Here is a 23850-nt window from a genome sequence, read left to right as displayed (position 1 = left end):
TTTCTTTCTTTCCCTCTCTCTGAGGACCTGAGCACTAGGACCATGCCTCAGGATCACCTGGCCTGATGACTCCTTGCTGTCTACCTGGCCTGATGACACCTTGCTGTCCACCTGGCCGTGCTGCTGCTCCAATTTCAACTGTTCTGCCTGCGGCTGTGGAACCCTGACCTGTTCACCGGACATGCTACCTGTCCCAGACCTGCTGTTTTCAACTCTAGAGACAGCAGGAGCGGTAGAGATACTCTGAATGATCGGCTATGAAAAGCCAACTGACATTTACTCCTGAGGTGCTGACCTGTTGCACCCTTGACAACCACTCTGATTATTATTATTTGACCCTGTTGGTCATCTATGAACATTTGAACATCTTTGCCATGTTCTGTTATAATCTCCACCCGGCACAGCCAGAGGACTGGCCACACCTCATAGCCTGGTTCCTCTCTCTGTTTTTTCCTAGGTTCTGGTCTTTCTATGGAGTTTTTCCTAGCCACCGTGCTTCTACACCTGCATTGCTTGCTGTTTGGGGTTTTAGGCTGGGTTTCTGTACAGCACTTTGTGACATCAGCTGATGTAAGACGGGCTTTATAAATACATGTGATTGATTGCTCAGACTCCAGATGGGTGATGTGCAGTGCAGAACAGGCACTATCAAGCCTTTAAACGTTAATTATCCTTCATCATATTTTTCAAACATGACACTAGTCTATATATATGTAATTAAAAGTCTCATTAAAGTTTGGCTACATTTTCTGGCGCCTCATGTCAGCATCGGTCTTGACATGAGGCTGTGGTCAATATGCATATCACCTACACTTTGACATGTAGGCTTTTTTATTTATGTATATGAAACATTTATTTGAACATTGTTCCAATGTTTGCCTCTCTGATCCAATTATGAACGGAGTAATTGTTTGACATTGTGATTTTTGTGTGATTCATGTATTTGAATCTATTGTGATTCATGTATTTGAATCTATTGTGATTCATGTATTTGAATCTATTGTGATTCATGTATTTGAATCTATTGTGATTCATGTATTTGAATCTATTGTGATTCATGTATTTGAATCTATTGTGATTCATGTATTTGAATCTATTGTGATTCATGTATTTGAATCTATTGTGATTCATGTATTTGAATCTATTGTGATTAATGTATTTGAATCTATTGTGATTAATTAATTTGAATCTATTGTGATTAATGCTCCTAAAAAGTATTTTTTCCCTCTTTAAAACAATCGTCACTATCACTCTCCACTGGACATTGAAATGCAAGATCCCCACTGTCCCATCAAATACAGGGTGATTGACTGACATATAAACATATATGCACACATTTGCACACACACTTACTCTAAGAACTGCATACTGGAGGGCCCCAGGGAGATGATACGGCTGGCCAGGCCCTCTCCCTCCACTAGCGGGGGAGGGGTGGTGAGTTTCTGGGGTTTGACCAGACGACAGGTGATACGGGTAGGGGCTGCACAGGTCCGAGGGGGGATGATGACACGCAGCCCGTGGTGTCTGCTGCCACGCATGGAGCCCCCCCGGGCATCCACCATGAAACTGACCAGGAACCTGAACAGCAACCAATGAGAACCACCATTATTGAGAGAATAACTATCCAACCATGCTTCATTCAACATCATCCTGATCAAACTAAATCACGAAACAGTCATAATGACCCCGTAAAAGGGATGTAATCACACTGAATGGAAGAAATATGACGAAAGCTGCAAATTCGTTATGTTGTAATGTGTTAGTATTGTGTGTAATAGGGTGTACAGGTTTTGTAGTGCGTAAGCACTGTAGAGGGAGTAAACTGACCCTGTGTGTATAGGGCTGGCCACTGGGCTAACGTTGTCAGAGGTCTCTGTAGCAGGACTGCTGGGGATCAGAGAGTCCTCATCATAGTCCTTAGGCAGGGGGACAGGGGTGTGCTGTGGAGACAGAGGGAGGGAGAGAGAGAGAGCACCTTCTAATCATCAGCATTAGCAATTGCATGTGATGAGATTAATCTACCACCTGTTTCCAATCAAATGAATAACTCCTTTAAACATTACCCCCTCCAGCAGGACGGTCTCAGGGGATACGCATGGGATTCTGGGAATAGCAGGAGAGTATGGCCTACACCAAAAAAAAGAAAGAGATAAAAGAAGTGAGTGGGCCAAAGAGGAATATGGTGGAAAATCCTTTCCCTCACATTTCAGGACATTTCTTCAGATGACTGGACTCTGATGCACAACGTGTTCAGACCGACCCTGGCGCTGTCACTTACGTGGTACCCAGTCCACCCTCAAAGTCTCTCAGGGTCTTCTTAGGGGACAGGAATTCATCATCCTGGTCCTTGAGGTCGTCAAGCTTCAGGTGGCGAGCACCATCCATCCCCAGCAACTCATCACCTGCAGAGCACAGACAGGTACAGACAGACAGACAGACAGAGAGAGAGAGAGAGAGAGAGAGAGAGAGAGAGAGAAGTCAATAGAGAGTCTACACTGTCACATTAGCCACAATACCACTACCCACTGCCGCCCACCACCCATCCATTTCCACATATAGTAACATCACCAAGCAGTTTCAGATCAATCAAAGCAATGGAGTCAAACCGACAACAACCAGAGCCCATGGAGACCAATGGAAAAACAAGACGATTGACAACACAGAATAGAACACACACTGCATGGTCCCCAGTATGGCACCTGGTTGGTTACAGCTTTAGTGAGCATGCCTGTTAGAGATTGGATTCTGTATGGGAGGGAATGCCTTGGTTACTGGAAAAGGTTCAAATAACTACAAGCCGTTACAGAGGGGTATACACACAGTCAATGTGTTTTTGCTGTTCCTTGAGTGCTTCTCAGCTGGAGTTGTATCTGTGTAATTAGTCTGTTGATCAATTAAGCACTGCAAGACTGGACCCGTCAGTGGCAGAACGGTAAAGGACAATGTCATGACCACATCACATGCCAATACAACACTGACATTGTTGTTACATTGAGCATAGAGGAAGAGAGAGAGAAAAGAGAGGGGAAAGAGAGAGAGAGAAAGAGAAGAGGATAGCAGGAAGAATGTATGAGAAAGTGAGAGAGTTATAAAGAGAGATTGATAGAGAATAGAGAATGAGAAGGTTCTTCCAATGAAGGCACAATTGCACGAGCCACCAGATGACCGGACAAAACAGAGAGACGGACACAGTCCTACCTAATGTTAGCGCTGCAATGCCTACAAAACAAATGGAAAAAGGCATTGTTTAGGCTAGTCATCTAACCACTAGGCAGGTGGCCTAGTGGTTAGAGCGTTGGACTAGTAACGAAAGGTTGCAAGATTGAATCCCTGCGCTGACAAGGTACAAATCTGTCGTTCTGCCCCTGAACAACGCAATTGACCCACTGTTCCTAGGCCGTCATTGAAAATAAGAATTGTTCTTAACTGACTTGCCTAGTAAAATAAATAAAAGTTTCAGTCTCATGGCAGTGCTTGACCTTTTTCCCTAGTCTTCGGTCCTCTGCCATGACACTGAACCGGGGCTGACAATCACAAGACACACAGAAGTACTATTTCTGACAGAAATCCTTACGAGCTAAGAATAAACGTGTCTCGGGAGTGCACCAACCTACCCTCATCCTCTGAAACGTCCAATATCTCATCCACTGTCTCAGGGAAACTCATCCGATGTTTCTCTGTGGTGATCTGGGAAAAGTCAAGAGAAGGAGAGAGAAATGAGTGCTATCATCTGACATGCTCAAATACATAATTCCAGTTAAAATGTTATTGTACTGTAGGTCAGAGATTCACAGAATACACAAACCCACTAGTAACCATGTGAAGTGCTGCTCACCACGGAAACAGCCTCCTCTGTGACCAACTTCAGCACATCAATGACAGAGATGTAACCCAGACGCTTGGCGATGCCCAGAGGAGAAGTCCCATTCTAACACAGAGAACAGAGACAGACAGGAGACACACAGATCAGACACCAGAAGAAGCCTGTAGATGGAAGCATGATGGAAGGAGAGTAGAGGAAAGCAATGAGGGGATAATGTGAAGAAGTGAAGAAGAGAATATATAGTAAAGGAAAAGCAGATATAGAGGAGAAGGGTGGAATGGAGGGATGAGAAAAATGAAGAAGGGTGTGTTTACAGTGGTGATGTCGTTAGGCTGGGCTCCGTGTTTGAGCAGCAGGGTAACGATGTCAGTATGACCCTGCTGGGCGGCCTGATGCAGGGGAGTGTAGCCCACCTAGAGAGGGGGGTGGAGAGGGGTAGCATAGAGAGAGAGAGAGAGACAGAGAGAGTTTGAGTGCTACAGTAAATGCAAGATTGCTGACATTGACAAGATGTTATTCAGTATAAATTCCATGTCCAATCTAATGTAATTGGAGTGAAGGCGGAAGTGACGTGAGGCAGGGCAGAGCCACACTAACAGGTGCCATGTGTAAGGAGGAGTGTAGCAGCAGCGTCTCACTCTGGTCTTGCTGTTCACATGAGCCTGCTGCTGCAGGAGGAACTTCACCATCTTGATGTTGCCATAGTGACAGGCCACGTGAAGCGCTGTGTAGCCCATCTGAAAGAGAGATGGAGAGCGAGAGAGGGAGGGAGAGAGAGACAGAGAGAAAATAGTGAGAGTTGGCAGTGTTTCAATGGCCTCATTACTACCTCATTATAAACAGCTTGGTGGCTTTGTTGTACCAGTCCTAGCAGTAAAACATATTTGAGAGTGTGGATGCTGTATGAAAGTATTGGATATGACATGTCATCATAGTGTGTGGTACATTATACTGCTTATACTGAACCCCACTCTACTGAATGTAACAAAAGGTTGCACTACATTACAAAACTGTTCTGTTTTTATACTCTTTTATGAGGTGTGTGGTTGATATCATATGTATGCCTTACCCGTGAGGCTGCGTAGACTGATGCCCCCTGTTTGACCAGGGTGTCTGCTATCCCTACGTGACCTTCCTGGGCCACCAGGTGCAGAGGGGTCAGTCCATTCTGATAGACACAGGGGGAACAGGAGGCTGTTGGTCAGTCTGTTCACTAACCAGCTCTGAGTCAGTCTGAGTCACAGTGGACCGCCAAATATGTACCACAGCATGCATGCTATACAAGAAGGTAATTACAGTAACCGGTTTGACACAGTGATGAAAACATCATGCCCACTTTATCTTACCATAGGTCTATCAAACCCTGTGTAACTATCCTATCCCTGAAAGCTTGCCTCAAACCCTGCTGAGGTCAGAGATGAATTGTTCCTCTCTCTAGTTCAGTACCTTGTTCCCCAGGTTGACGTTAGCCTGTTTGGAGATGAGCAGGGCCACCATGTCCGGCTGGCCCTCCTGGGAGGCCAGGTGGAGGGGCGTGACCCCCTGGAGGGACTCAGCGTTGGCAGAGGCTCCGTACTGCAGCAGGCAGCCAGCCACCTCCACCTGGTTCTGCTTGGCTGCAATGTGCAGGGGAGTGTAGCCATTCTATAGACAGACACAGGGGTCAGCAGGGGTAATACACTGGATCATCAATGGGTGGGTCATATTATCATACTGTACAATGATCCTGAAAAGGGGGGGGGGGATATACAGTGTAGTAATGCGTGTGGTGTGTGTGTTACATTGTTCCTCTTACCCGGGCAGTGCTGTGTGCGTTGCCTCCCTTGCTAACCAGCAGCTTGGCCACCTCCAGATTGTTGTGATGGACGGCCACATGTAAAGGAGTCAGGCCATTCTGCTTGGACACACATACACACACCTACTGTCACTAGCTATTGAAATAACAGAATATCAGCCTGCCTTTGTGGGTGCATAACGTTTCTAAAATGGCGGGACACAGTGATTCCTTTTGGGCTGTGATTAAAGACGGTCAGTGCTAATAATATAAGATTTATTTCTTACTTGGGTCACAGGAAAGGTCCATAAGCTTTAGGTGGGTCACAGCATTGAGAAGTATGCCTAACACTGATAAAAAGCACAGGATAGTCCATGCTGTGTTGCAGTGTGTTCTTCATACCTTTCCAGCCGCGTTGGGGTTGGCTCCTCTCTCCAGCAGCAGCTCAACCACATCCACCTTGCCATACTTACAGGCCACATGGAGAGGAGTGAAGCCTTTCTGCTTGGACACACAAACACAGATTCAGCATGATCAGGCGAACTAAAAGAGGTCAGGTGTGAAGGGATTAGGATTGAGATTGAATGAGTTTGAGAGAGAAATGGGGTTAGAGGGAATGAGAGAGAGAGAGAAAGTGAGAGAGACATAGAGAGATAGAAAGAGAGAGACAGAAAGACAGAGAGAGAGAGAGAGAGAGAAAGAGAGAGAGAGATACAAAGACAGAGACAGAGAAGAAGTCAGTAAATTAAAGGAGAACCTTTGTCATCTTGGTTTGTTGGGCCGCCCCGTCCAGGAGGATGCGGCTGGTGTGGGTGTGTCCCTCGCGGGCGGCGATGTGTAAGGGGGTGTGGCCAGCGGTGGTAGCAGAGTCGGGATTGGCCTTGTGCTCTAGGAGCAGCTTGACCAGCTCCTTATGTCCCATACGGGCCGCACAGTGGAGAGGTGTCTGGTCATCCTAGAGAGACAGGGATGGAGAGAAAGAGTGAGAGTGAGGAGAAACAGAGGTTGGAATGATAACTGTATTTAGCGAGCAGTAACAGTGAGGTATTTGTGCAGTGTATGGTGTTGTAGACTGTAGTTGAAGAACATGTGAATTCCAGTTTGTTGTAAAACATTATGACGTACATAAAGTAGATGTGGGCAGTATGTACGGTTGCATGACATTGTGTACAGTACCTTAGCCTTGGCATCCACCTGTGCTGTGTTCTGCAACAGGAACAGAGCCACCTCACAGTGGCCTGCCCTGGATGCCATGTGGAGGGGCGTCTCCACTTTCTGTTACACAAACCCAGGTCAGAGGTCACATAGCCTGTCACAACCACTCTGCCATTAAACACATGACTATGCTATGTAATATCAATAACACACATAAAATATCACCTTATACACACAGAGAACAGGCCTTAGCCATCAAATGATTATTCATGCATGGACCAGATACCAATCCATCTACCATAACCTTCGCTGGTATTCATTTCAACAAGTTACTACTAGTCAATCAGAGTGTGATGGAAATGTCCCCCCCCCCGTGTCAGGAATAAAGGTTATAAACGGGGTTCTCTCACCACATTGGAGGCGTTGGGTGAAGCTCCTCTATGGAGCAGGTTCTTCACGATGTTCAGGTGCCCCATGAAGGCAGCTACATGAAGAGGAGTCAGACCAGACTAATGGGAGAGAGAAACAGGGGGCATATTAAGAGAGAGGAGAGTTAAGGTTTAATAACAATTCGTCACCATCACGCTTACATTTACACCTCCAGATATTTTGTAATGACAGAATTGACACCCAACAATAACAAAAAGTACAGCTTGTCCTGAGATCCACAACAAGTCCCATTGCTCTTCAAAAGAGTGTTATCTCACCTCTGTGACGGCCTCCAGGGAGGCAGAGTGTTTCAGCAGAAGGTCCATGGAGCGCATGTGGTTCTTCTTACAGGCAATGTGGAGGGGAGTAAACCCATTCTGAACACAATAGGAACACAGACCAAAAATGTAGCAAATTCAGCATAGGGTTGCGTTTAGTATGCACAAAATGGGAGAACACATTCAGAAATGGTACTGCCTGTACTCCAATAATGCTTATTCGTATCTCATAATGTTTTCTACTCTTTGTGCCTGCTGTACGCAACCCAGTTATAAAGGTTCAGTAAACCAGACCAATGGACATCTCCAGTACACCTCACACACTAAGCACCAGTATACAGAAATAGAAGGACACTTAGAAGAGCTGCTGACCAGTGCACGTGCGTTGGCCTTGGCCCCCTTGTCCAGCAGCACTTTGGCCATGCGGTGGTGACCACAGTGGGCCGCCACGTGTAGAGGGGTCAGGTGGTCCAGCGTGATGTCATCGATCTCGGCGTTGTACTGGAGGAGCTGCCTCACACAGTCCATGTGGTCTCCCTGGGCTGCCATGTGGATGGGGGACAGGCCATTCTGGAGGAGAGAGAGGGAGGATGTAAAACCGGGAAAGATATGAAAGGGAAACAAAGAGAAGAGCAGTGTAAGACCTTTGAGAGAAGAAAGCATCTATAAATTCATAATACTGAAATAAGTGACGCGTCAGCGTAGTTGGCAGAGGATCATTTGGCATTGGTTACTGCTAAAATTGCAAGTGAGTGTGATATCGTGCCAAAGTGGCCTTAAGGGTGTGATTTTGTGCCAAAGTGGCCATAAAGTATGGCCCTTTATTTTCTCTAGAGTGGGCCACGAGAGGCTTCTGGCTGACCTTGGTCTTGGCATGGATGGGAGCCCCCAGGTCCAGCAGGAGATCGATGATCCTGACATGACCGTTCCTGGCCGCACAGTGCAGAGGGGTCAGCTCATCCTAAATAGATGGAAGGAGCCAGGTAGGGTCCAAAAGTCAAATGTCAGAAAGAAGAGGAGGAGGAGGAAGAAGAGGAGGAGCAAGTGTAGGGTTACAGTACCTTGGTCATGGCATCTATCTGGGCCCCTCTGTCCAGCAAAAGTCGAACCATGATCGCATTACCCCTCCTGGAGGCTATGTGTAGGGGGGTGATACCATTCTGGGAAAGGGGAAAGAACAATTTCTAAATCAATTTCATCAAAGACTCTCCTGTTAGGAAATTGGGTCTTTGAGGGACTATGTTATCAATGTCATAGTTAAGGCAGTAGCGGTGAGGGTTAATGGACTGACCTTGGGAGTAAAGTTGACATTGGCGCCTCTGTTTATTAGCAGTTGGGCCACACTCAGGTTCTCATAGTGAGCCGCAATGTGGAGAGGAGTGAAGCCAGTCTACAGATAGAAAAAGAAACAGAGAGACAGAGTGAGAAACAGAGAAAGAAAGAGAGAGAGAGAGATAAAAGAGAGAGACAGAAAGAGAGAGAGACAGAGAGAGAAAGATAAAGAGACAGAAAAAGAGACAGCGAGAGATAAAGAGACAGAAACATATATATAGAGAGAGACACACAGAGACAGAGAGATAAAGAGACAGAAACATATATATAGAGAGAGAGACACACAGAGAGATTGTTTTATCTTATTTTCATAATCCATGTTTGCTGGCAGCTTTTTTGTTTATTCATGTAATCACTTTTGCTGCTATTGTTTTTCTCCAAGTCAACACAACAGTGTTATGACTGATTACTTCAGCTAACGACATCAGCATATTAAGGCTTAATGAGTCATCACAGTCACATGCACGCACGCACTCGCACTCACACTTGCGCACAGACACACACACACACACACAGAACAGTACCTTGCTGAGGACGTCAGGGTTAGGGTCGTTCTGCAGCAGCACTGCGGCAGTGCGTGTGTCGTCGTTGCGTGCAGCGATGTGCAGGGCAGGCAGACGGACCTTGCCCTTGGTGCCATAGTTGATGAGCAGGGCCACCACGTTCTCATGACCCTGCTGAAGAGCCACCGCCAGTGGCGTGAACCCATCCTGACAGACAGGGTGAGAGAGGGGAGGGAGCAGAAGGGAAAGAGGGAGGGGTGGCCGGGGTAAAAAGGGAAGAAGGGGGAGAGGGAAGGACAGAGGGAGAGGTATCGAGGCAGTAAAGTAAGAAGGGGTAAAGAGGAGGAGGGGAGGGAGAAGGTAAGCAAGGTCAACGAGAGACAGCAAGGGAGTAGGAGGAAAAGAGGGAGAGGGGGAAAGGGAGACAAGCCAAATGATAATGGAGGGGGTGAGAGACGGGTAAGTAGAGGGAGAGCAAGAGAGAGAGAAAGAAAATAAAGATAGTGGCAAATTTGAGACAATGTACATTGAGATTACTGTAATAGAAAGATGCGAGAAAGTTAATGTAGCATTGTCTATTGGACTGAATCCAATACACATCTGAGAAACAACTAAATGTCTGTTTGCTCTGTGGGCTTTCACTCACCTCTGTTGGAAGGCTCTGATTGGCTCCGTTCTCTAGCAGAAACTTTACTACATCTAAGTGGTTCTCTTGTGCAGCCATGTATAGGGGGCTGAAGCCTTTCTGTAAGGAAGAGGCACATTGGTGCATGGTTACCAGCAACACACACAAATATACATGCACACAAACACCCCCCCCCCCCCCCCCCCCCCCTTCCCAGGTAACAGTAATGTGCAGTATAATGTCCCGGATGACTCACCTGTGACTGGGAATTGACGTTGGCTCCATAGTTGACGAGCTCAGCCACCACTCTCTCCTGGCCTGCCAACGCAGCGATATGGAGGGCAGTGTTCCCTTTCTGGAGGTGACAGACACACATACACGAACATTGTTTCATTAAGGTTGTGAATGACTGGCATTAGTGCCACATTAAACAAGGCTGGAGTGGCATGACAAAGGAACACAGGGAGCTATGTTGTGACATGGTTATGTATTCGCGCGTACACACACACACACACACACACACACACACACACACACAGGGAGCAGAGAGCAGCCTAATGACCAAAATCTCTAGTTAAAAAGCTTCATTAACGAAACACAGCTCAGAAATAATGAGTTATGACTTATTAGATAGATATGTGTTAGATTAAACTAGATATATGTTTACAGGCCAATCAAATGAGCGGAATAAGTCATAAGCATGTGTTTAAGCTTATAATACATGTGGTGGATCCTGTTTGTAAACATCCTGTTATATAGCTCGCTGGTGAATATCTCAATCAGAAGTCAGAGGTAGGTGCTATGCATCTGTTCTGTGGTACAGTATGTGAGTGGAGTCCTGGTAAGCAGTGAGCAGTGTGTGAGTAGTACCTTAGTTGTGGTCTCCAGGACAATGCCAGCGTGTAGTAGCCCCAGGACCATCTTGACGTGGCCTTCTTTAGAGGCCAGATGCAAACCGTTGAGCCCATTCTGCAGTGACAGCCGTGGAAATCAGCAGTGACCACACAGAACCATCAGAACAAATCGTCAACCTACAGAGCGAGCTCCAATCAAATCTGTCAGCCTACAGAGCGAGCTCCAATCAAATCGTCAGCCTACAGAGCGAGCTCCAATCAAATCTGTCAGCCATCTATAACATGGATTTCTGAGCAGTAGACATACAGTACTAAGAATAACAAGCAGAGAAACGCAAAACCCACATTGGTTACAGAAGCAGCACGAAAACATTTCAGAACATTAACAACCTTAAGACTGTTTCAGTTGGGTCTCAAAGGAAGCAGAGAGCATGGATTTATTTCAGGCTTGTCTGGGTGTACAGCTGCAGAATCAGACAGTCTAACAGTACAGTCTGTGCCTTTCTCTGCTCTGCCAGCCTGCAGTACCGTGACTGGCCACAGTTTGCAAAGCACACTGGTCCCTCTCCTGCCCTCAAACTGCAGTGTCACTCAATTCACGCAGATAACACACTCACTGGGGAGACAAACACACATGCACGCATGTGCAAACGCACACACACGTAAACAAGTGTGTGAATCACCGATGTGTTTCTGTGAGCTGGCTGGAGTCTGCTGGATTGTAGATAGGGCAGGAGCAGGTTGGCAGGCTGACATGTACATTTTCTAGAACAGCAGCAGTAGCACCAACTTTTAGCATAGCTATATGCTCTACTTCAACTCCAATCCAAATTTTAACACATACAGTATACAAAACATAGAAAATGTGTATGTCTACATACACACCACATACCCACATACAGTGCATTCGTAAAGTATTCAGACCCCTTGACTTTTCCCACATTTTGTTATGTTACAGCGTTGTTCTAAAATGGATAGTTTTTTCCCACTCATCAATCTACACACAATACCCCATAATGACAAAGCAAAAACTGATATTTAGACATTATTGCAAATGTATTAAACATTTAAAAAACGAAATATCACATTTACATAAGAATTCAGACCCTTTACTCAGTACTTTGTCGAAGCACCTTTTGCAGTGATTACAGCTTTAAGTCTTCATGGGTATGACACTACAAGCTTGGCATACCTGTATTTGGGGAGTTCTCCCATTCTTCTCTGCAGATCCTCTCAAGCTATGTCAGGTTGGATGGGGAGTATTGCTGCACAGCTATTTTCAGGTCTCTCCAGAGATGTTATTGTAGATCGGGTTCATGTCCGGGCTCTGGCTGAGCCACTTAAGGACATACAGAGACTTGTCCCGAAGCCACTCCAGCGTTGTCTTGGCTGTGTGCTTATGGTCGTTGTCCTGTTGGTAAGTAAACCTTCGCCCCAGTCTGAGGTAGGCTTTCATCAAGGATCTCTTTGTATTTTGATCCGTTCATCTGTCCCTCAATCCTGACTGGTCTCCCAGTCCCTGCCGCTGAAAAAAAAGCATCCCCACAGCATGATGCTACCACCACCATGCTTCACTGTCGGAATGGTGCCAAGTTTCTTCCAGACGTGACGCTTGGCATTCAGGCCAAAGAGTTCAATCTTGGTCTCATCAGACCAGACAAGCTTGTTTCTCATGGTCTGAGAGTCCTTTAGGTGCCTTTTGGCAAATTCCAAGCGGGCCGTCACATGCTTTTTACTGAGGAGTGGCTTCCTTCTGGCCTCTCTACCATAAAGGCTTGATTGTTGGGGTGCTGCGGAGATGGCTGTCCTTCTAGAAGGTTCTCCCATCTCCACAGAGGAAGTCTGGAGCTCGGTCAGAGTGACTATCGGGTTCTTGGTCACCTCCCTGACCAAGGCCCTTCTCCGCCAATTGCTCAAGAAAGAGTCTTGGTGGTTCCAAACTTCTTCCATTTAAGAATGATGGAGGCTACGGTGTTCTTGGGGACCTTCAATGCTGCAGAAATGTTTTGGTACATTTCCCCAGATCGGTGCCTCGACACAATCCTGTCTTGGAGCTCTATGGACAATTCCTTCGATCTCATGGCTTGGTTTTTGCTTGGACATGCACTTTCAACTGGGACCTTATATAGACAGGTGTGTGCCTTCCCAAATTGTGTCCAATCAATTGAATTTACCACAGGTGGACTCCAATGAAGTTGTAGAAACGGTCATGATCGTCGTAATGAGCGGACCAAGGCGCAGCGTGAGTATAGTTCCACATATTTTGAATCTCCGTGAAACAAACAAAACAATAAAGAAACAACGAAAGGTGAAGTGATGACGTGCACACAGGCAACTAAACACAAACAATATCCCACAAAACACAGGTGGGGAAATGGCTACCTAAAAATGATCTCCAATCAGAGGCAACGATAAACAGCTGCCTCTAATTGGGAACCATATTAGCACCAACATAGAAATAGACATACTAGAACAACCCCTAGTCACGCCCTGACCTACTACACCCCCCCCCCCCCCCCAAAGGTGCGGACTCTGTCTTCTACACTGAAGCCAAATAGGGAGGGTAGGGGGGGGGGGGTGATTACTGTCGGTGGCGGCTCCGGTGCAGGTCGTAGCCCCTGCCCAGACCCCGGACCTGGCCATGGCGCCGGGCTGAACACCGTGCCTGGATTGGGCATCGGCACAAAGGAGGGCTCCGGCCATGGAGCTGGACTGGACGCCGTGCCTGGACTGAGCACAGGCGCAGAGGAAGGCTCCTGCCCTGGAGCGGGACTGGACACCGTGCTTGGACTGGGTGTCGGCGCAGAGGAGTGCTCCAGCCCTGGAGCGGGACTGGACGCCGTGCTTGGACTGGAAACCGGCGCAGAGGAAGGCTCCTGCCCTGGAGCGGGACTTGACACCGTGCCTGGACTGGGCATCGGCGCAGAGGAAGGCTCCGGCCATGGAGCGGGACTGGACGCCGTGCTTGGACTGGAAACCGGCGCAGAGGAAGGCTCCTGCCCTGGAGCGGGACTGGACACCGCGCTTGGACTGGAATCCGGCGCAGAGGAAGGCTCCTGCCCTGGACGCCGTGCTTGGACTGGAAACCGGCGCAGAGGAAGGCTCCCTCCCTGTAGCAGGACTGAACGCCTTGTCTGGAAGCTCCTGACCGTTGACCGTCGCTGGTGGTTCCGGACCGTTGACCGTCGCTGGAGGTTCCGGACCGTTGACCGTCGCTGGAGTTTCTGAACTGTTGACCATCGCTGGAGGTTCCGGACCGTTGACCGTCGCTGGAGGTTCCCGAACTGTTGCCCATCGCCGGAGGTTCCGGACTGTTGACCGTCGCCGGAGGTTCCGGACTGTGAACCGTCGCCGGAAGCTCTGGACTGTGAACCGTCGCCAGAAGCTCTGGTCTGTGAACCGTCGCCGGAAGCTCTGGACTGTGAACCGTCGCCGGAAGCTCTAAACAGCTGCCTCTAATTGGGAACCATATTAGCACCAACATAGAAATAGACACACTAGAACAGTCCCTAGTCACCTACTACACCATAGAGAACCAAGGGCTCTCTATGGTCAGGGCGTGACAGAAACATCAAGGATGATGAATGCACCTGAGCTCAATTTTGATTCTCATAGCAAAGGGTCTGAATACTTCTGTAAATCAGGTATCTGATTTTTATCTTTAATAAATTTGCAAAACATTTCTACTTTTTTTTTTGCTTTGTCATTATGGGGTTTTGTGTGTAGATTGATGAGGGTAATTTAAAAAAAATGATTTTAGAATAAGGCTGTAACATAACAGAATGTGGTAACAGGGGTCTGAATACTTTCCGAAAGCATACACACATGCAGCAATGAATGCACACTAAAGCACACATCCTCATTTGTATGATAGCTCTACCTCTGATCCTAGCCTTAGCCAGTAGTGGTATTATTATAGTGGCAGTATTATCTGGTGTAGAGATTGTGGAATTAGTTTTATTGTCGGCTTGGTGCCATGGTTGTTTCTGTGAATGGTGCTGAGGGGTTGCAGTAGCAGGCTGCAGGCTGTCGGCTTACAGAGTGGGCGTGCATTCCCCAAGCTGCCCTAAGTGGTTATGTGTACAAACTGAACTCCCTTCCATTCACCAAAGTACTGATGAAAAATACATAACAGATTCACTTCCACTTAAGCTAGCGTTCACTCACAAATGTAACACATCTGTATGTTCAAAACAGAAACTAAAACTACATGCTTAGCTATTCTTTACATGTGATGTTATTTAAACATTGTGCTTCTCTCATGATGCAACAAGGTGCTATGGGACAGATTGAGGAGCGGGGAGGAGAAGAGAGATGGATATATGGCTAATTATATATATTTCTTAATTAAGGTTGTGAATGTCTGGCGTTAGTGCCACAGTAAACACGGCTGGAGTAGCATGACACAGGAACACGGGGGGCTATGTGGTGACATGGTTATACATGCGTGTGCGCACACACACACACACACATCTATAATATCATCTTCATAAAGTCTGATTAAATAAATGTTTTACGAGACAACACATTAACTCTCTTGCCTAGAGACCCTGTGTACCAGACAGTGACCTTGGGCAGCTTGAGGAATCTCTGATGTACCTGATTGGATGTGTTGATGTCTATTCCATTCTTGATGTGGTCCAGAGCCTTGTCCAGGTTCCCTGAACGGGCCGCACGGAGGAAACTGGTGGCAGCATCCGCCTGGAGGGGAAGAGAACACAATCAGAGATAGACAATGACAAAGATAAAGATAGAGAGAGAGAGAAGATGTGAGCGACAGAAGGCATAGCATAGGCATAACAGTATAACACCTGCTTGGTCATCCATGATCTACAATAGTAGGTCAGAGACATTCTTCAATATCAGTCTGTTCTTCGAAACGACTCAGTATTCTGCTGTCTGAGAGTCTAAAAATGGCTGACAATCCAAAAGTGGTGAGGCTGCCCCTCACTAGGAGTTTGGCAGCTATCCATAGCAGAGAACATGCTGTCTGACTTATAAAGCCGCTGTGAAAGTGATGTGTTCACCTCTGCCACCATGATCAGCCAGACAGGGAAATTCTAACATGGCTGCCTAATACTGTAGTCCAGAATACAGTCTCCGCCTTGAGGACAGGTATTATATAGATTCTATACAGTGCGCCTACTCACCTCCAGCCACACAGCAACAGAGGGTTTTACATGGAACCAAGAAAGGTTATCCTATGGGAACACTTTTGGAACCCTTTTTTCTAAGAGTGTAGAAGACATTTTCCTCTGCTCTTTGCTTCTCTTTCCCACCCATTTCTCTCTACCACTCCCCTCTATCGCCTTCCTGTTTCTCCCTGCGACCCATCTCTCTACATCCCTTTATCTACCTTCTCTTCTTTTCCTTGTGGCCTTAACATTCTCTCTCTCTCTCTCTCTCTCTCTCTCTCTCTCTCTCTCTCTCTCTCTCTCTCTCTCTCTCTATCGTGTGCAATCCCAGTGGGAGGGGGTGTAAGCTGCTCCTTTCTCCCACTCCCCCTCTCCTCGCTCTCTCTCTTCCTCAGTAATGTATGGATGATGTATCCAGGCTGAGGTCTTCCCAGCATAAAACTAACACTATGCAGTGTGTGTATTTTCATTCAGTCTCAGGTAATGTGTTAGATAAGCTGCTATTACCAAGATAAAATGTGTCCTCCCTCATACACACTTCATTTGTACAATTTAAAATCTATAAATATGGGGCCCCCCGGGTGGCGCAGTGGTTAAGGGCGCTGTACTGTAGCGCCAGCTGTGCCATCAGAGACTCTGGGTTCGCGCCAAGGCTCTGTCGTAACCGCCCGCGACCGGGAGGTCCGTGGGGCGATGCACAATTGGCCTAGCGTCGTCCGGGTTAGGGAGGGCTTAGCCGGTAGGGATGTCCTTGTCTCATCGCGCACCATCCTCGAGTAACATTTAAGACACCTTATAGAATGGACCAAAGAATTCTGAATGTTCTGGAGGCAATGAGCGGGTCCTAACTAGGTGTACCTAATAAACTGGCATATATTGGATTCACATCTGATATGCATGATCAGTTCCACCATTTTAAGGCTTTTTCTATTATCTCATGAACTCAGTAACTAAGTAACTAAGTAACTAAGTAACTAAGTAACTCAGTAACTAAGGGGTAGCCTGAGAGTTAATATGATCTACAGTTGAAGATGGAAGTTTACATACACCTTAGCCAAATACATTTAAACACAGTTTTTCACAGTTCCTGACATTAAATCCTAGTAAAAATTCCCTGTCTTAGGTCAGTTAGGATCACCAATTTATTTTAAGAATGTGAAATGTCAGAATAATAGTAGAGAGAATTAATTATTTCAGCTTTTATTCTACAGTAACTAAGGGGTAGCCTGAGAGTTAATATGATCTACAGTTGAAGATGGAAGTTTACATACACCTTAGCCAAATACATTTAAACACAGTTTTTCACAGTTCCTGACATTAAATCCTAGTAAAAATTCCCTGTCTTAGGTCAGTTAGGATCACCAATTTATTTTAAGAATGTGAAATGTCAGAATAATAGTAGAGAGAATTAATAATTTCAGCTTTTATTTCTATCATCACATTCTCAGTGGGTCAGAAGTTTACATGCACTCAATTAGTATTTGGTAGCATTGTCTTTAAATTGTTTATCTTGGGTTTTGGGTAGCCTTCCACAAGCTTCCCACAATAAGTTGGGGGAATTTTGGCCCATTCCTCCTGACAGAGCTGGTGTAACTGAGTCAGGTTTGTAGGCCTCCTTGCGCGCACATGCTTTTTCAGTTCTGCCCACAAATTTTCTATGGGATTGAGGTCAGAGCTTTGTAATGGCCACTCCAATACTTTGACTTTGTTGTCCTTAAGCCATTTTGCAACAACTTTGGAAGTATGCTTGGGGTCATTGTCCATTTGGAGACCCATTTGCGACAAAGCTTTAACTTCCTGTCATGCCCGTCGTTTAAATAAGTGGACCAAGGCGCAGCGTGAGTAGAGTTCCACATATTTATTATAGTGAACTTCCAAACAACAACAAAGATTAACGAACGTGCAAATACGTAGCGCACATAGGCATTAACTCTAAACAATATCCCACATCGCAGGTGGGAAAAGGAACACACTAAGTATGATCCCCAATTAGAGGCAATGATATTCAGCTGCCTCCAATTGGGAACCATACTCACTCACCAACATAGAACTAAAATAACTAGAAAACCCCCTAGTCACGCTCTGACCTATTAAGCCATAGAGAACCCAGAGTGCTCTCTATGGTCAGGGCGTGACACTTCCTGACTGATGTCTTGAGATGTTGCTTCAATATATCAACATCATTTTCCTCCCTCATTATGCCATCTGTTTTGTGAAGTGCACCAGTCCCTCCTGCAGCAATGCACCCCCACAACATGATGCTGCCACCCCCGTGCTTCACGGTTGGGATGATGTTCTTTGGCTTGCAAGCCTCCCCCTTTTTCCTCCGAACATAACGTTGGTGATTATGGCCAAACAGTTCGATTTTTGAGGACATTTCTCCAAAAAGTACGATCTTTGTCCCCACGTGCAGTTGCAAACTGTAGTCTGGCTTTTTTATGACGGTTTTGGAGCAGTGGCTTCTTCCTTGCTGAGCGACCTTTCAGGTTATGTCGAAATAGGACTTGTTTTACTGTGGCTATAGATACTTCCTCCAGCATAGTTTCCTCCTGCATCTTCACAAGGTCCTTTGTTGTTGTTCTGGGATTGATTTGCACTTTTCGCACCAAAGTACGTTCATCTTCACGAGACAGAATGCGTCTCTTTCCTGAGCGGTATGATGGCTGCACGGTCCCACAATGTTTATACTTGCGTAATATTGTTTGTACAGATGAACGTGGTACCTTCAGGCATTTGGAAATTGCTCCCAAGGATGAACCAGACTTGTGGAGGTCTACAATTTGTTGTTCTGAGGTCTTGACTGATTTCTCTTGATTTTCCCATGATGTCAAATAAAGAGGCACTGAGTTTGAAGGTAGGCCTTGAAATACATCCACAGGTATACCTCCAATCGACTCAAATTATGTCAATTAGCCTATCAGAAGCTTCTAAAGCCTTGACATAATTTTCTGGAATTTTCCAAGCTGTTTAAAAGCACAGTCAACTTAGTGTATGTAATCTTCTGACCCACTGGAATTGTGATTCAATGAATTATAAGTGAAATAATCTGTCTGTAAACAATTTTTGGAAAAATTACTTGTGTCATGCACAAAGTAGATGTGCTAACCGACTTGTCAAAACTATAGGTTGTTAACAAGACATTGATGAATTTGTTGAAAAACTAGTTTTAATGACTCCAACCTAAGTGTACTTCCGACTTCAATTGTATGTTTTTTTACCACCTTGTCATCTTAGACCTCACCCTCTGTTCTGTGAGTTGACGGAGGACATTTGGAAGACTTATGTCACCGAGTCAAGGTTCCCCTGTAACAAACCAGTATTATTCTACATGTAGGATGTTTTCACATGCGAAGCCTCATGCTGCAGCTCTGAGTGCCCATGCCAACTTGTCGGCAAATGTTCAGCATTTATATGCTCCAATTTTCATTCTGCGGCCTTCGGCCATTTTTTTATGGGATTTCACAGCTGTTGATTGACACGATGGATGTTTCTGCTCCTTCTAAGTAGGCCATATGTGAGCAGAATACTGAGGATAATGTCTCCAGCCGACCGGCTCCCCCAGTCTCCATCAGTCTCTGAATGGATTGATAAGTGCATCTATGATCCTCAATGTGTGTTTCTTAACATGATTGTCTGAGGCAGGAGGGGGGGATAAGGGTCAATCAATTCTAGTGTTTGCCCATAATTGTGCTTGAAAGTGTGTGTGTGTGTGTGTGTGTGTGTTTTCATATATTCCTAGAAATGGAAATGACTGCAGAACTGCTTTGCCATCACAATCAGTCAACTGGTGCTTGTGCTTACGCTGTGAGGCACAAATCGATTTTCCTTCTCATGTCCCTCTCTCCACCTTCCCCGCCATCCCTTTCTCCATACTCATTTCCATTCCCCTCTCCCGCTGTCTGTGATATGCGGTCAGTTTAAATCAATGCATCCCAGCCCTGTCTGTTCATTTGTAATTATCATATGCAGTCAGTGCGTCAATTTTACTCAGTAATTAGATCCTCAAGCCAAACATGGTGATTTACACTCAGCACGCCGCCTTCCCATCGCTCACGTGCCCCCAGCCCTCTCTGTCTTTATCTAATTTTCCCTCTTGCGCTCTCTCTCATCTTCCCTGGCATGGCAGGCTCCCTGCCTCATTCTCTCACGTCCTCCATCTCTCTTCCCTCCCTCCTTCTCCCCCTCCCTTCCCTGCTTTTCCTCAGATCACTGTGTCCTTCTTGTGTCATATTGATGTGATGCTGTGTAATCATGGTATGCTGCAGTATGGCGTGACATATCACAAGCATTCCTACAGTGACGGCCAGTGGAAGAGAGGAGGGTTGAGAGATCAGAGAGAGGACATGTCCGTGTTAACGCAGATTCAATTAAAGCCTTTAATCTCATATCTGTGGAGGAATCTAATACTGTATCATATCGCTGTGTTTAGCTGCTTGCTTCTCTCCAGTGCTATCACAATGCTCTGTAGTGTATGGGTGAGGCTGTGTGTGCATGTGTAGTCTTTACCTGTGCAGTACATACATCTGTCTGCCCTACCAAGGCCATTTATTTTCCTTCTAGAAGGAGGGTGTGTGTATACAGGGCTCTAGTGGATTTTAATGGATTATGTCCATTTGGAAGAAAAAATATATGTGATTCAAGGTGAGTGGATGTTAAGATGTGTACACTGCAGTGTAAATACAAATATCCTAAAGGGTCAAGTCAAGGTCAGATGTTGAGAAATTCTTCACTTTTACTCAAACACACTCATACATAGGAGTGGTCGACAGGACAGCACACCCAGCAAACAAAATTGGTTCTGTGAAAGTTCCCAGAACATTCGTTAGGTCGCGGACATGTTCAAATAAGACAAACACTGTCCAGTCGTGGTGATGGTTATAGAATGTTTGTATAAAACATTCACCTGATGTTGCAAGAACGGTCCTAGAACACATTTAATATGTTCTTTAAAGGCTCAAACATTATAATCATCAGCACAACTGGACAGTTTTTGGGTTATGAAAACATTTGCTGCAAACTAACAATTATTCTAGGAACTTTTACAGAACCAATTTTGGTTTGCTGGGAAAGCATTAATTACTTGGAGAACTTTGGGGGAACTTTGGGGGAATGTTCTGTGGTGGTTGTTACATATGTTGTGTACAACATTATAGTGAATGTTAGGAGAATAATCCAAGAATATTTAGTGAGTGTATCAAAAACATTCTCTGATAAAACCCTAACTAGAACTTAGCTAATGTATCTTATCTTAGCTAATTTTCTGGGAATGTTCCCGGTTTGCTTGGCACACCCATAAAGAGTTATAAAACAGACATACACAAAGAGTGTCCACGTACGGTGAAGAACGCACAAATGTGCACCAAATAAACACCACATACTCTTGCACACCCACAGTGAAAATAATTGTCCACCAAACACACATAAAGACAAACAAGAACTACATAAAAGGAGATAAAGAGAGGAAAGCGGTGAAAATAGATAGGTATTGCAAAGAACCACCAAACCTAACTATACTGCCCAGCCACGTCACAACAACAACACATAAGTTGTACAGAGAGTTCAAGAAACCACAAGAGATCACGAGAGGAAGATCCCAAAGAAGAAGCAACGACACAAACCACGACCACATAGAGCTGCCACAGAGATATATAGAGAGAAAGTGTTGAAGTATACAGCGTGTGTATCAGATGATATTTACTCTGTCATCATAGTACCATATTCCCCGGGCTCGATTGGCCGACCTCTCAGAGCTCACACTACTGTCCTGATGGACAAGCCAGCGCTGAACCACATGAGCCTAGAAGACACATCAACAAAAAGACAAGGCCTGTTAATGTGACACACATACAGGTACACACATACATACAAACAGATACCGTACGCAGACTGCATGACATAGACTACATGTTAGTCTTGAAGACTCTTGATGAAGTCAAAAGCCTTTTATTTTTATGTGATTTACTGACATGTAAAAACACACATAATAAGAACTACCACACTCAAACACAATTATAAAGTACACATGCACCATACCAGCTGACACAAGAATGGGTCTGAGAACACAGGGATGAAGCTTGCATGGAAATATGAATAAAACACACATTCATCTTTGTACCCAACACATCTAAATCTAAAAGAGAAAAGCATATTTATATATTTTTATATTCAAATGATGTTGATGTAAAAGGAATACACTTCCAAATACTGTATACAGTACACACAGGCACACACACACACACACACACACACACAATCCTACAACAAGACCACCTATTTTGTAACACAAAGAAAGAAACCAATAGACATCCATAAGCCTGGAAGACTCCCTACAAGAGACACAAAGCATGCTAATGTAATCCATGCACCTTGGCAAAAAAACAACTAAATAACACAACCACACAACCAAAAAACACACCAAGCAATCATGAAGACACAGTCACACACTGTACAAGATGCATCCTAGATCAGCACTCCTACTCTGAGATACTTTGTGGATATGGGCCCAGGAGTCTCCAGGACTCCACTGGCCCTTGATGCGGCCAATTTAATGAACCAAGACTGCAACAGCAGACAGCAGGTATTCCCAAACAGGGGTACCACAATGCCGTCGGGGGTCGCCAAATAAAAATGTGATTCACATTTTAAATTTTAAAAAAATAAATAATAATCATTGGAAAAATAAACTTCACATTTTCAAACCGTGACGGGGCCATACATTTGGGTGAGTTTTTTTCTCTCACTTGAGTAGCATCGTTTCACTGCCCAAAATAAAATTAAACCATCTACTGTTCAGCAAAATCACAACACAATGTCAAATACAGGTAGCCTAGTCAAATAATTAACAACCAATCACATTAACCGTTACTCTCTCGCGGGAAACCTCCCCTCTTGCGCAGATATTTAGAAACGAAACATGACAATTTTAAAACTAAGACAATTCGAGAATGAAGATGACTTTCAAGTAGTAAGACATGTATAAAAGCAACAGATACCATTAATAAGAAGGGTCCAGAAGAGTCTTATATGGTGAGCTACCGAGTGGCTAGGACAGGCAAGCCCCATACTATTGTGGAGGACGTAATTCTTCCAACTGCCGCGGGTATGACTGGGACAATGCTGCGGGAAAAGGCCAAAAAACTATACAGACATCAAACAACACTGTTTCACGACGCATCAGTGACATGGCAGGAGATGTTTTGAATCCATTTCTGCTCACATACAAACCAGTGAATTCTATGCGTTACAGCTGGATGAGTCAACAGACGTGGCGGGCCTGGCACAGCTCCTGGTGTATGTATGTTACGTTTATGGGGGGTCAACTAAGGAAGACATCCTCTTCTGCAAACCACTGGAAACCAGGACAACGTGAGAGGATATTTTTAAAGTACTGAACAGCTTTGGGACATCAAATGGACTTTGGTGGTCAAGATGTGTTGGTATCTGTACTGATGACACAAAAGGCATGACTGGGAGACATAGTGGAGTGGTAACAGGCGTGCAAGCAGTTGCTCCTGAAGCCACTTTATTTATTTTTTAATTTAATTTTTCACCTTTATTTAACCAGGTAGGCCAGTTGAGAACAAGGTCTCAATTACAACTGCAACCTGGCCAAAATAAAGCAAAGCAGTGCGACAAAAGCAACACCACAGAGTTACACAGGGGATAAACAAACATACAGTCAATAACACAATAGAAAATCTGTATACAGTGTGTGCAAATGAAGTAAGGAGGTAAGGCAATAAATAGGCCATAGTGGCAAAATATTCACTATTTAACAATTAACACTGGAGTGAGATGTGCAGATGAGGATGTGCAATTAGAAATACTGGTTTGCAAAAGAGAAGAAAATAAATAAATAAATAAATATGGGGATGAGGTAGGTAGTTGGTTGGATGGGCTATTTGCAGATGGGCTGTGTACAGCTGCAGCGATCGTTATGCTG

At 45.3% G+C, this 23850-nt stretch overlaps 1 protein-coding gene across 8 annotated transcripts in view; it reads right to left on the bottom strand.

Annotated features, from left to right (window-relative positions):
* The window catches only part of ank1b (ankyrin 1, erythrocytic b), a 77269-nt gene that overhangs the window by 14206 nt on the left and 39213 nt on the right, over nt 1-23850 (bottom strand). For 2 of the 8 annotated variants that reach the window (XM_036977199.2, XM_036977202.2), the window contains exons 2-27: nt 15373-15474; nt 10790-10888; nt 10176-10274; nt 9941-10039; nt 9316-9501; nt 8751-8849; nt 8521-8619; nt 8322-8420; nt 7832-8029; nt 7460-7558; nt 7163-7261; nt 6774-6872; nt 6355-6552; nt 6000-6098; nt 5619-5720; nt 5270-5467; nt 4893-4991; nt 4462-4560; nt 4138-4236; nt 3836-3928; nt 3615-3687; nt 3199-3219; nt 2279-2402; nt 2064-2127; nt 1828-1940; nt 1354-1578 (exon numbers count right to left, since the gene is read on the bottom strand). In XM_036977199.2, the coding sequence (XP_036833094.1) occupies nt 1354-1578; nt 1828-1940; nt 2064-2127; nt 2279-2402; nt 3199-3219; nt 3615-3687; nt 3836-3928; nt 4138-4236; nt 4462-4560; nt 4893-4991; nt 5270-5467; nt 5619-5720; nt 6000-6098; nt 6355-6552; nt 6774-6872; nt 7163-7261; nt 7460-7558; nt 7832-8029; nt 8322-8420; nt 8521-8619; nt 8751-8849; nt 9316-9501; nt 9941-10039; nt 10176-10274; nt 10790-10888; nt 15373-15474 (2984 nt within the window). The remainder of the gene's footprint in view (nt 1-1353; nt 1579-1827; nt 1941-2063; nt 2128-2278; nt 2403-3198; nt 3220-3614; nt 3688-3835; nt 3929-4137; nt 4237-4461; nt 4561-4892; nt 4992-5269; nt 5468-5618; nt 5721-5999; nt 6099-6354; nt 6553-6773; nt 6873-7162; nt 7262-7459; nt 7559-7831; nt 8030-8321; nt 8421-8520; nt 8620-8750; nt 8850-9315; nt 9502-9940; nt 10040-10175; nt 10275-10789; nt 10889-15372; nt 15475-23850) is intronic. The other 6 variants (XM_036977200.2, XM_036977203.2, XM_036977201.2 and 3 more) reach the window with 3 other exon arrangements.

The sequence above is a fragment of the Oncorhynchus mykiss genome, chromosome 5 (genome assembly GCF_057628025.1).
Source record: "Oncorhynchus mykiss isolate SJ-2025 chromosome 5, ASM5762802v1, whole genome shotgun sequence".
NCBI lineage: Eukaryota > Metazoa > Chordata > Actinopteri > Salmoniformes > Salmonidae > Oncorhynchus > Oncorhynchus mykiss.
Note: the sequence above shows the minus strand (reverse complement) of the source record. Positions and strands in the feature narration are given on the sequence as shown.